Source organism: Cyprinodon variegatus, unplaced genomic scaffold, assembly GCF_000732505.1.
Source record: "Cyprinodon variegatus isolate N-32 unplaced genomic scaffold, C_variegatus-1.0 Scaffold1288, whole genome shotgun sequence".
In the NCBI taxonomy this organism is placed as follows: Eukaryota; Metazoa; Chordata; class Actinopteri; order Cyprinodontiformes; family Cyprinodontidae; genus Cyprinodon; species Cyprinodon variegatus.
In genome coordinates this window covers 104,767-117,760 of record NW_015151741.1, presented here as the reverse complement: position 1 = coordinate 117,760, position 12,994 = coordinate 104,767, and the positions used below count along the sequence as shown (strand labels likewise).

The 12,994-nt window shown below is 35.1% G+C and overlaps 1 protein-coding gene across 2 annotated transcripts; it reads right to left on the bottom strand.

The window, feature by feature from the left end:
* Positions 1 to 839: 839 nt before the first annotated feature.
* arr3 (arrestin 3, retinal (X-arrestin)) lies at positions 840 to 7,959 on the bottom strand. 2 transcript variants are annotated; one of them, XM_015402033.1, is made up of 18 exons: positions 7,902 to 7,959; positions 7,517 to 7,544; positions 6,318 to 6,348; positions 6,136 to 6,196; positions 5,698 to 5,742; positions 5,365 to 5,558; positions 5,213 to 5,272; positions 5,053 to 5,129; positions 4,831 to 4,963; positions 4,661 to 4,745; positions 4,473 to 4,545; positions 3,911 to 4,048; positions 3,670 to 3,747; positions 3,532 to 3,555; positions 3,400 to 3,449; positions 3,281 to 3,284; positions 3,145 to 3,197; positions 840 to 1,240 (listed from the first exon to the last, which is right to left on the bottom strand). In XM_015402033.1, exons 2-17 carry the CDS (start codon positions 7,522 to 7,524, stop codon positions 3,188 to 3,190), a joined length of 1,071 nt encoding a protein of 356 aa, XP_015257519.1. In that variant the 5' UTR covers positions 7,525 to 7,544; positions 7,902 to 7,959; the 3' UTR covers positions 840 to 1,240; positions 3,145 to 3,187. The 2 variants fall into 2 exon arrangements, with proteins under 2 accessions (XP_015257519.1, XP_015257518.1); XM_015402032.1 differs by lacking the exon at positions 3,145 to 3,197.
* Positions 7,960 to 12,994: the final 5,035 nt, after the last annotated feature.

The window sequence follows — 12,994 nt, the reverse complement described above, 5'->3', positions numbered from 1 at the left end:
ATTAATTGTGATTAATGGCTTATTGAAATAATTGTCAACTAATTTTAGTAACCGATTTATCATTAACTGGAGAGTAGAGACTCTAAAACGTGCCTTTAGCTGACCGAGCTGCCTGCTTAGAGCAGTAATTCCAAGAAAATTGTGAGATTATATATCAATATTTTGCATTTCAGCTATAAAAAAAATCTTTTCATCTGTCAATATGCTCTATCCAGAACTCCTCAAGTCGAAAAGTTTTAGATTGACCTGATCTTATTCTGTAAGAAATCTTCTTTAAGGAACCATTTGATATCCGATTAATCGAAAAAATCATTTGACAGATTAACTGATTTGCAAAATAATGTTAGTTGCAGCTCTAGTTTAATGCATTTCTTTCAAAGCCAATTCTATTACCAAGGAAATGTATTTACTGTAAACTAGTGAAATTAAAGCAAAAGAAACACCAACATCTTAAAAAAACAAAAAAAAAACATTCTGCTGGCATTTAACATCTATATCCATTTAATAAATGTAGTTAATTTTGATAATCAGATCTAACAAAAAAAAAGAAAAAAAGAAATACTTTTAGTCTCAAACAGCGATGACAAAAGTAAAGTACCTCTTTTCAGTATTAGTAAGTACCTTGTTTCAGCTGATTGCAATTTATCAAAAAGAGCAAACTTTTGTCTTGTAGGGTTGAATTTTTAACATCTTCCCTTTCTTTTCTTATTTTACATTTGTTATCTTTCATCTTTACATTAAGGTAGTTCTTAAATGTATATTAAAAAATTAACATACAGAAGAAAAAAGTTACAAAGTTTTTTTTGGAGGATTTTCTTAGTTTATTTGTCTGTAACAAGTAATGTGTAATGAGTAACAAGTAATGTCAATACATTCATCTGAAACATGTAAGCTTAATTGCTGTTCTAATGACACAAAATTCTACACAAACAAATTAAGCTCTGCATTTCCATTTAGAGAATTTGCAGAGAGGTCTCTTATAGTCTAAAGAGCTTTTCACAATTGTCCAGAATACTTTAGACATAATAACATTCAGGAGAAAAATTATACATAGTTATTCCATAATTAAGCCTTGAGTGTAATTTACAGTAAAAAATATTATTTACATGGAAAACAGGAAAATTGTTTGCTTGCACAGACTGTGCCGTGTGTGTGTTCTTCATTGGTGATGAGTTCCTTGGTTTTCCCTGTTGATTTTCCTTTTCTTTATGCCTCCACAGGATCAACTGTGACATCGGTTCTGTTAATAAAGTAGATACCAACATCAGGATGAGGACGAACATGAAAAACAAATTCTTAATCATTTAATGAGTCAAATTTTGATCAAGTAAACATTTTTTAAAGCATTTTCATAATAAGATGCATATTATTTCTTTTTACACATACATATACAGTGAGGAAAATAAATTTGAACACCCTGCTATTTTGCAAGCTCTCCCACTTAGAAATCATGGAGTGGTGTGAAACTGTCATCGTAGGTGCATGTCCACTGTGAGAAACAAATGAAAAATACCCAGAAATCACAATGTCTGATTGTTTTACTATTTAGTTGTATGTAACAGCTGCAAATAAGTATGTGAACACCTGTGAAAATCAATGTTAATAATTGGTACAGTAGACATGCTGTTTGCAATTAGAGGTCAGTCGTTTCCTGTAGTTTTTCACCAGATTTGCACACACTGCAGGAGGTATTCTGTCCCACTCCTCCACACATATCTTCTCTAGATCAAAAGGTTTTCTGGGCTGTTGCTGAGTAACATAGAGTTTGAGCTCCCTCCTAAGATACTCTATTGGGTTTACAATCAGAATAATATAGAAAAACGTATCGTCTACCATACACAATGATGGCAGAAAGGTTTAGGCCTGGAGACTGGCTAGGCCACACCAGTACCTTGATATGCTTCCTCCAGAGCCACTCCTTGGTTATCCTGGCTGTGTGCTTCGGGTCATTGTCATATTGGGAGAGGCAGCCACGACCCATCTTCAATGCTCTAACTGAGGGAAGGAGGTTGCTCTGCAAAATCTACATGGCCTCGGTTATCCTCTCCTTAATACGGAGCAGTACACCCCCAAAGCATGATGCTATCACCCCCATGCTTCACAGTAGGGATGGTGTTCTTGGGATGGTACTTCATTTTTCTTTCTCCAAACACGGTTAGTGGAATTATGACCAAAAAGTTCTATTTCGGTATCTTCTGAACACATGACTTTCTCCCATTACTCCTCTGGATTGTCCAAGTGGTCATTGGCAAACTTAAGAAGTGTGCTGGTTTAAGCAATAGAACCTTCCATGCCATGTGTGATTTCAAACCATGACGTCTTAGTATATTACCAATAGTAACCATGGAAACGGAGGTCCCAGCTCTTTTCAGGTCATTGACCTTTACCTCCCACGTAGTTCTGGGCTGATTTCTCACCTTTTCTAGGATCATTGAGACCCCACGAGGGGAGATCTTGCATGGAGCCCCAGTCAGAGGGAACTTGATAACCATATTTAGCTCGGTGACCTTGTTTCACCAAGTTGCTTGGCAATTTTCCTGTAGCCCTTTTCAGCCTTTTGGAACTTTGTTTACAATTCTTTGTCTAGTGTTTTGGACAGCTCTTTGGTCTTGGCCATGTTAGTAGTTGGATTCTTACTGATTGTATGGGGAGGAAAGGTGTCTTTATGCAGCTAACGACATCAAACAGGTGCATCTAATTTAGGATAATAAATGGAGTGGAGGTGGACATTTTGAAGACAAACTAACAGGTCTTTGAGGGTCAGAATCCTTGATGATGGACAGATGTTCAAATACTTATTGGTAGCTGTATCATGCAAATAAATAGTTAAAAAAAACATATATTGTGATTTCTGGATTTGTTTTTGATATTGTATCTCTCCCAGTGGACATGCAACTACAATGACAATTTCAGACGCCCTCCATTTTTTCTTAGTGGGAGAAATTGCAAAATAGCAGGGTGTTCAAATACTTATTTTCCCACTGTATATATATATATTTATAGTCAGGTTTTAATTTAACGAATACAGTGACCATCTGTACATGGTGTCTAAATACATTTAAAGATTAAAAATTTAGTTTGAGTTCCTAATTTAGCATCGATCATTACTCTTGATTAGTAATAATAAAGTGCACCTGAACTAACCTCATCTGAACTTTATAGATTTTTTGATCGAGTTGGCTCTAGTTCATAGAACCCTAGTTACAAATAAGACAAGAAAACCAGATTACAACCATGATTTTCTTTTTATACATGCAGCAAAGAGAGTTTTTGTACTTACACTTCTATTCAGTGCATGAGGACAGCATGCAGTAAATAGGACAAAAAGTGCAGAAAGATCATGTTAGTCATCAGCATAAAGTGTTCTAATTCCTACTTGATGTACAACACTTCACTGACCTGCAGGTTTTGGTGACATCAAAGTCAAAGGAAGCTCCACGACAACATCACTGAAATGGAAACATTTCACTGTTAGAAAAATGAAATGAAATGTAGTTTATTAGAAGACAACAAATGAAGGAATCCATGTACCTTCCTGTCAGGCCACCAAGCAAGCTTCCAGAAGAGAAGAAATGGAGAATGAGCAACAAGGAATTGATTGTAGGTTCACGCTTGTCTCAAAGAATAAAAGCTTCTTCTGTTCCTATTATTGGTTCAGTGAAACCTTACCCTCCTCCAGACGCTGTTACAGTAACTTTGATTTTGTAGTGGATAAGGATTCCCTGCATCTCCTTATCCCCTTGGCTCCTGCAATGAGACAGGAATAGTTTACCTTTTTAAAGCTTGAAGATTTGTGTTAAGTGGATGAAACCGTGTATAGCTGCATCAGTGCCATTCATTAAGAGGATGAAAATCCTTCCTGGACACACTCTAAGCTCCTTGCTTCAATGAGAAAGTAGATTTGTCTTACAGCGTTGTGGATGCCAAGTTGGTGTCCTCATCTTTCAGCTTTCCATCTACGGCAAGCCCCCGCTTCTCCTTGATGTTGGACAGGACAGGGGTAATTTGAAAGGACTTCTCGAAGGTAGAGTTTGCAGCAATATTTTCTCTGTGTTGAAAGTTGAAATAAACAAATGTCAAAGTATGCTCATCTTTTTTTTATATTTACGAAGAGATAAACCAAGATTTTGTTGTCTACTGTAGGATTGCTGTAATAGACGTGTCTGAGACATATATATCAATTAGTCTCTGTAACAAGCTTGTCTGCCTTAGATAGATACTCTTTTTCCCAATTTACATTCTAAACTAAATTTGATTAACTTGTACCAGCATTTGAATCTGCACTTGTCTCTGAATTATATACATGTTTCTGAAAGAAAAGTGGAACTGAAGTGTTGTAAAGTTCATTCACATCACAACTATTGTTTATTTGCAAAATGCTAAGAGTTTGAAATGTAATATATATGAATTTGATTTGAATTTGATTCACATGTGAAGTTACTGATCCCATTTGAAAATAAGGAAACCCTTACCCGAACTCCTCAGAGCACACCTCCTTGGTGTAGGTGTCAGATGAGTAGAGGACTACACTTGTTAGCTGTTCCACTGGAAGCAAACAGACAAAAATAATGTTTTATTTATGGTCAGACTCTCTGTTTCTATTTCCTGCATCTTGCATCAGTTAAAAGTGTCATTCAACCTTCTTTGTGGTGTTTCTTACCAGAGACTTTAATTTTCTTAATGGTTTTTGTTGTTTCGTTATTGACTTTCACTAAGACACTGATCGGGTCCCCGTGGTAGTGAATCTTAAACAAATCATACATGTTTAACTTATGCCACATCATGATTTTTTTGAAGGCTAAACATTTTAGAGTAAAAATGTTGGTATACCTCTTTTTCCAGAGATGCCTCCAAATGAATTGGTTTGTCACTCATCATGAACTGTTTGGAGATATCGGCCTTTGGTCCGGCTTTGTTGGTCGGTGCATACTGTATTTTACGAATCATCAGACGGCAGGTATCCCTGAGACAAAAGTTAACGGGTCAAAAGTCAAGCATTTATTTTGTTGTATTTTTAAGATAAAATATATGATCAACAGTGTGAAGACATACTTTTTCTCAATGACTTCATCTGGATTGCTTGCTTCCTTAGCTACGTATGCTTTGACCTCAAAATCCACTCCACAAGCCTGAAACACATTTTAGTCCGTTTCAATCAAGAGATCATACGTCTAAATAAGATTGAATAAAATAAAAATGGTCCGTATAGTACCTTGCCGTTATCACTTGGCCCCGGGTGTAAAGAAACCGAGCATGGGAGATTTGTTGGCATCTGAAATAATAAAGGATAAACACAGAACAGATTATTAGTGATACAAAATAATAACAAGGTTATTGAGTTCTGTGTTTTGTAAAGTTTGCTACCTGGAAAGAAAAGGGACACCCCTGGTCGCCAACTTTTTTCAGGAGGGATTCCTGGATTGGTGTCTTGGTCGGATTTCCATCTGCAGGTGGATACACCTGAACTTTCTTCATCCAGATGTCTCTCCTGAAGGAGAGTCCGATAACATCCAGGTCTTCACTTCCATAGCGGAAAGCACAGGCCAGATAGACAAACACTGCAGCAGAAAGTTATAATGATCAGTCCATGTCTGTTTAATTCATGGGTTACCATCATGGTAGCTGCTCCTAGCAACCCAAATGAATACACTTACTGTATTTTATTCTATTCTATGATTGTAAGTAGAGTATTGGTACCTTTTCTGCCATTTAGACCAGAGGGGTCCACCTTTACTATCCCATCTGAAAACAACAAGTGGAAACAAGAATAAATTAATATTATTTCAAAGGAATGTGTATATGCATATGAGCTTGTAATTATTCAATATTCTGTCAGATTTAGGTATAAGTTATTATCTCAGTTTTACCCCATTCTTCTTCTTAACTAAATATAATTTTTTTTTGTTTGACTTGCCAGAATATGATAGAGAATTTTCGAAGAACTCAAAAGATGAGCGAAACCTCAAAGCCAATTAAAATATTATTGAGCAGCACGTAGATAGCTTTTTAATAGCTTTAAATTAGAATAAATCTTTATCAATAACTTTATATAAACATTTCTTAGGGTTATGAGAAATCCTGGCCTTGCATATGTTTTATTAGGTGCAACCATGAATCCCCTCCCACAAAACTCACCTACTATGTCGACAGAATCCACGTGGTCCACAAAATCTCTTCTTGCCAAGTACAAGGCGATCTAAGAGAAACAAGTAAACACAGTTAGTCTGCTGCCATGGTTCATAAACCTTTGAGCTGGAAGGAGTAGAAATTATACTGGGCAATCCCATAGTTAACATTTTTTTTTTAGGTCCACTTACGTTTCCATTTCCACTGGTCTTCTTAAAGACTCTGAAGGAAAAAACAACATGAAAACAGGAAACCAGACTTTGAGGGTAAATTTTAATAATTAGGCTTGTAAAATATGTAAGAAACTGGACCAAATTTTTGAATTCCACATGCTTTCTCTTGATGTCTCCACTTTACTGCATTTCAGCCAATACTTTATGCATTTCAGTGTCACAGTAATTCAAACAGAAGGGGTTTTCATCCCTATATTTCATAGAAAACTTAAACATTTTCTACCATCCACCATTGTGTTCTCTTATCATGGTAGATTACAGTAGCTCTCTAAAAAAGGAATGAACACATTTGTTTATTATTATAGGATTTATGTGTGACTTTCTAGTTAGACAGAAACTATTCTTTAACTTTATAATTTTCAAATACTTTGCAAAATTCTTTTTTATGTTTAACACCAGTACACAACAAGAAAAACGCATAAAAAATAAAACAAATAAATCTCAGAAGTTCGGTATCAGTTTTCTGACCCATCCGAGGAAAAGATCAATCTTTTCGCTCTGTGCATATGCTGTGAACAACAACGTAATCCTTTGCTTGTGTTTGCCACTTTCATGTATTTGCAAGTAATCCTATTTAATCCCTCCATTTGTCTTGTAAGTCTCTCCTCCAAGATTTAATCCACATAATCCACCTTAATAAGGGTTTATCTATATCCTATACAAATTATTTAAAAAGTGCAAACCAACGAAAGTGTTACCAGAGCGATTATGATATAAATATTTTAGAGCTATGCCTGTCATCTGTGTTTCTGTAGGGAATTTTTTTTAAATTTAATTTCCTCATTATCAATTTTTCTAAGTCTGAATATTCAACAAAGCAACAAACTCAAAGTCTTACTTTAAATGCATGTTTAAAATAAAACAATGGTTGTAAATCATTTAGCTTTTGATTATGCTGACAGCAATGTCAGAGTTAACTCCCGAACAGACGCTGATGACAGAAATGGGATTTATATAGTAAAAGTGACCCAGTACTTTAAACATATTTTACCTTGTACTTAATCATATTATTTATTTTATCTTCATAATAGAATAACAATAAATCATCTTAAGTAATTGTTTATCTTTAGATATTTACAAATTAACACACGGATAGAGACTTTTTGGTTTTCAGAACCTTTCCATCAATTCCCAATATTAATGGATAAGTGACTTACTTTGACATGATGGCAGCAGATATAGATCCTGTCAGCATAGAATACAGACAGAGTTGTTTAGTAAGAAACAAATTAAACTTAAAATCTCAAAAAGAGCAGCAGGTATTTAAGAACATTTCTTCATTCAATCTAAATCAAGTCAAAGTTTCTTTAGCAATGTATGGCATTTAAAGTCGCAACATTCTCAACAATTGTATTAATGAGAAATTACCCTTCTAGCTTTAGAGTTTAGTATTATGAACTAACCAAGAAAGTTACTTTTCCTCTGCATGTTCTTTCCTCGTCACATAAAATGAAATCTAACTTATCCAATACTTGATGTCTATGAATTTGGAAAATTACTGTGCATCAGTCTTTGTGTTAGAAGGAAAAGAAGCTAACTTACGGTGTCCTCAGTTCCACCAGGGACTCTCTTCTGTTTCCTTGTCTAATCTGTCACAGTTGTTGGCGAGTGAATGCCGAAAGCTGCCTTCTGCTTTGCCTTTATACAGTGTTCCCCGCCAACCTTGGAGACCTCCCTTCAGCTTAAGGATGGCTGTTTTAGAGAAAATCTGATTAATTAATTATAACAGTACCGATTTAGTCTAGTGCACAGTTAAAAATAATTATTGTGTATGCGAGAAGAAGAGAAAAGGCTCAGAGCCGAAGGTAACGTCAGACTCCCATGGTAGAAACAAGTAATTCATATATTATAAGTGAGCAAGTGTCTTATCCATGTTTAGATCCTATGTACTTTGTGTTCATAAATAATTGAGGAAATCTGTTAATAGATAAACCGATGGATAGACAGAAATATACCAAAGGGGTTTTAAACATTTTGACAGCAATTCCTGAAGCAGTAGCTGTCCTAACGATCATTTTTCTCTGATCAAACACTAACAACAAAAAACACCTGTATGTATTTAAAAAAAAATGCAAGTAATTTTCTATGTTTCCCATAGAGACTAAGTAATAGAATATTATTATTATGGAGGACATTTGCCTTTGTTTGTATGTGTGAATCGGCTTGTGTTCAAGAGGCTTAGCAGACTCCTCTTTTAGAACTGAAAATGCATTTTTTCTGTCAAATGTGATATGTAAAAAAATTTAATAACAAAGTCCTTTTATAAAAGTTTTTATAATGCTATTTAATTCCATAGTCCAGAGAAACATTCATCAGATTATTTAAACTCAAGCATTAGAAAAAAGTCTGATCCTAAATTTTGATTGAGTTATGAGAAACCTGGAATGTTTTTGAAAGGATTTTCCTTTCTGAATGCCAAGAATTGCACAGATCAGTATTAGTTGGATTTGAGTTGTTGTGGAAGGCAGGTTGACAGATGGCTTTCCTACCAAGCTCAACACAATCTGGGCTCATCAACGGTTTACAGAAATCTGAGTGACCTCTTGACTTAATGCTGTGCAAGTCAAAAGGATTTACAGCTGACATCAGTATTCCAAAAATCCTCACATCCTAATATGGTTATGATGAAGGTTGGCCAATTCAGGATGTCTTTTGGAGATTATTTTTGAACTTACAGAACCATAAGAATGCAAGACAGGAGAGTAAGAAGAAAACGGGAGCATTTCGGAGTCGCACTGTGAAACCGAAAAGGTCGCAATTACATGATGTTTTCTTAGATTTGTTAACCCAGGTTTCCTTTGGTTGAGTTTTGTTAAAAAAGGTTTGACAACTTATTGAGTTAAGTCGTCTGGTTGGTTTGTTGAGATTGTAAAGTCATTTTAGTTAGTTTTATGGGAAACTATGCACACTTTTAATGGGATTAAAACAATGTTTATACCTGCAATCATTATGAAACCAATTAGTCAATGGAATGAAATGTAATACCTAACTGAATCATTAAATGATTTTGGCCTTCTCCAGAAATCACTTCCTGCTATACTTGTTTAAAAACAACTTTTTGAAAAAAAAACCTTTCTAAAGAAAGTGGCTCAAATCAAATGAAAAAAAGTGAATAGGATGGCCTTTTGTTTTCTATGGTCAAAAAGAGCACAACATAGGAGGGAATACAAATATTTTAATACACGGATCTGCCTCTGTCTGATGGCAGTTTAACTTTTGGGGTTGTTTTGTTTGTGGTTTAAAAGCTGCTTTTAATTTCATCACAGTTTGAATCTAGTGTCTGCAAACCAGTAGTTTGTTGGAAATAAAAGTTTATGCTTATGTGATAACAGTTTTGTTAAAATTTTCTATGCGGAAAGATGTGTGGACTAGTGAGTAGCTAGATGGACAGACAGACAGACAGACAGACAGACAGATAGATAGATAGATAGATAGATAGATAGATAGATAGATAGATAGATAGATAGATAGATAGATAGATAGATAGNAATTATTATAATCCATGGCTTACATGATTTTGAGAGAAATGTATCTTTTATTTTACCAGAGCTAAGTCCAACAAAAAAAGACCTGTATCTGTTAAATAATTGTGAAGAGAGTGAAACATTAGGGAGATGGTAGTAAAATTACAGTTTAAGACTAAAGAAATACCTGGAGTTCATGTCCCTGGAAAAAAAACAAACTGAGTTCACTTACTTAGAAGGACGTAAACAATCCCTAACAGGCATAATTTTAGTAAAGTGCAAAAAATATATTTTTTAGATACCAACAATCATCTCACCTTGTTTTTGTTATTTTATGAGAGATTCATCATCTAGGTTTTTGTGTAATTTTTCATTGCATGAAAGATAATGGATATTTGTTAACTTCACTGTATGTAAACTCACCTTTATTTCTAATAAGACTAGATAATCAAACATTGTTTCCTCACTGAGACTGAATGTTCTTAGGTGGGTATCGGCTTTTCAGGATTTGACAAAGACTGCGTTAGTGTGAATTGCCTCTTATTTGCAACGTCAACTTGGGTTTAGGCCAGTTGCTTCAAACTACCCACACCTACACCAATTCATCTTCAGAGGCTGAACTCTCATCTGGCACAAGGCGGTGAACAAATCCATGGAGGGGATTGATGCAGGATCGTCTGGTTCAGCTATTAGTAACTGATTAATTAATGAGGGCGGTGAATGATTGGTATTTTGAATGGATTGTCTCACCTTGGGTGTAGAGGTAATGGATCAGATTGGTTTATGCTTGCACACGCCTCACTTTACTGTGTCACTTGGGGACATGGTTTAAGATCCTTCTAAAGCTCCCATGAACAGACAGTACCGATGTGAACAACATCCCCCAATCATATTTGCAGTTTCTTTAGATTAGTCAACAGATATTTAAAACCTAAGCATGGTGGTGGGATGCAGATGCTTAAACAGCTAACATCAGGGATAGGATATCGCTTGGGTTAAATGGTTTTATAATAAAATAGAATGGCATAGAATAAAAGAGAGTAGAATAGAATTGAATAAGCTTTTATGGTGCATCAGCTGGGAAATTCACATGTCTGAGCAGCAAGGGTAGAGAATGTATAAACAAGCAAACAAACAAAGAATAGCACACTATTCTATACAATAAGAATTTTCAGATTAAGAAAAAATGTCCATTTATTGCTTTCAAAGCCTAATCAAAAAATTAAGGTTTTATGTATTTTTTCACATGTTACAGTTAACAAACGCCTGCAGCATGCCTTCCACTTCTCTCTCCCAGCAGGATAATAACCTCCATCCTTTGCTGGTGCTTAACTGTGTTCTTTTTTTGAGTGCCACATACTTCATTTTCACTATGCATTTTGCAAAAAAACTTTTCCACCAATGCCTCTGTCTCAAATTCATCATATTACAGACACTTTTTCCAAACTACTTTGTAACTTCTCAAACAGAATTGAGATTTAGACAGACATATGTCACGTTTTTTGGGGTTTAATGTGCAGTTCAGAGCATCACTACTCTTTAGCCTGCTAAACTGCTCTGAATTTTTTTTTCATTCAAGATGGGGCCGTGATTTGCTGTTCTACAGCTACAACTACTGTCTGGAAATAGACATACAGTAGAAAGTAAAGCCCTGACCTTTATCTGCCCTTAGTTCTTCTTCATATTGTCACTTTACAATTGCAGATTTGCTGATATTATTGTTGAATAGATAGGACAGGATGAACTTGTAGAGAAGTTGAAGGCTGAGTTAGATTATAAAACAACATCCCTTCCTTTGATGTGACTGATTGCACATTATCTGGAAATGTAATGAGTATTAAACACCTACAAAGATATAAAGACAGAGCCATCTATTCTATGCTGACAAAGCCAAGAGGCCTGTGGTTACTGCTGAGGAGGTGTTGAAATCTTGAGCTCTGGTTTAAGAATCTCTATCAATCTTGCACTCTGCAGACCTATATGGAAGAGTGGTGTGAAGAAAGTAATTGTAGAATATGAAGGTCACACCTTCTGCAACACGTAAATCAAAGCTGACATGCCATCTGTGTTTATATACACAAATATGACACTTTTTTTTATTGCATTACCATGTTTGATATGTTTTAACATTCTAACTCCATTGTTTAAACACACACATTTAGTTAAATGTTTTTTCTTATTGATTATGTCTTTTCTTATTTAACAGCACAGTATGACCTGAATATCTCATATTTTATTTTCTGTAATTTGTGTTCTTTTTTTACTTCTATTACTGGCAAACTGTTAGTTTTGTTTCCTTTAAAAATTCCCCCTTTTGTTTCTGTGTGGCCTGACCACCCAGTACCTATATCCCCATTTATTCTTTATTGTTTTGTCAATGTTGGTGAATGTTGTTGTGGACCTAAATGCAGAGTAGAAGGAGGCAGGGAAGATTGCTTGCAAAATTGAATGAAAAGGTAAAAATACAAAATATAAAGTCCAGAACTGATCGACGAGGAAACTGAAGAACCAAAAAACTAGGAGACACGAGGGAGGAATAAATCAAAAGAATGACGAGGAACCAGCGATGAGTAACTGAACAGGAGATGTATGTATAGGAGACAAAAAAAATTGGAGGACTGATTGGCTGAAAGGGACCAGGTGTAGACAGAAGTAACTAGAAGGACCTAAGGGAAAGGAGAGTGGCACAAGAAGGCAACAGAGAGTAACTCAAAAAATACAACACTGCTTAAATATAACACAAAATGGAAAAGAAACCATCGATCATGAAAACACAGAATGACATAAATGAAAATGTAACTGAAAACTTAAAGAGAAACTTCAACAGAATTCCACAAAGGTGACAGTCATGATATGTTTTGGTTGATTTTGTTCTGTCAACCAGTTAATTTGCTGGTAAGGTGACTTATTTTTGTTGTCAAGGTTTGTTTTGTTTACCTGACCTTTTTAAGGAACCTGTGACATTAATTAACTATAAATGAACATTAATTTAGTTCTGTGTTTTATTTTTGTTAGTAAACCCCCTTTTTTCAAATTAATAACACTACTGTTGTTCTTACCCTATTTACTTGGGATATCAAATTTAAAGAGAGTCATACCAAGTTTTAGCCTTTTCCGATATTTGAACAGAGCAAATATGTGGAAAACACTGAGACCTGAACTATTCAATGA

Bases quoted from the DNA above. Each gene is read 5' to 3' on its own strand.
- arr3 (XM_015402032.1), bottom strand. The intron at 3,748-3,910 runs GTAAGACAAATC...GTCTCATTGCAG, and splicing joins AACTTGGCATCCACAACGCT to GAGCCAAGGGGATAAGGAGA. The intron at 3,450-3,531 runs GTACATGGATTC...TTTCCATTTCAG, and splicing joins CTTGGTGGCCTGACAGGAAG to TGATGTTGTCGTGGAGCTTC.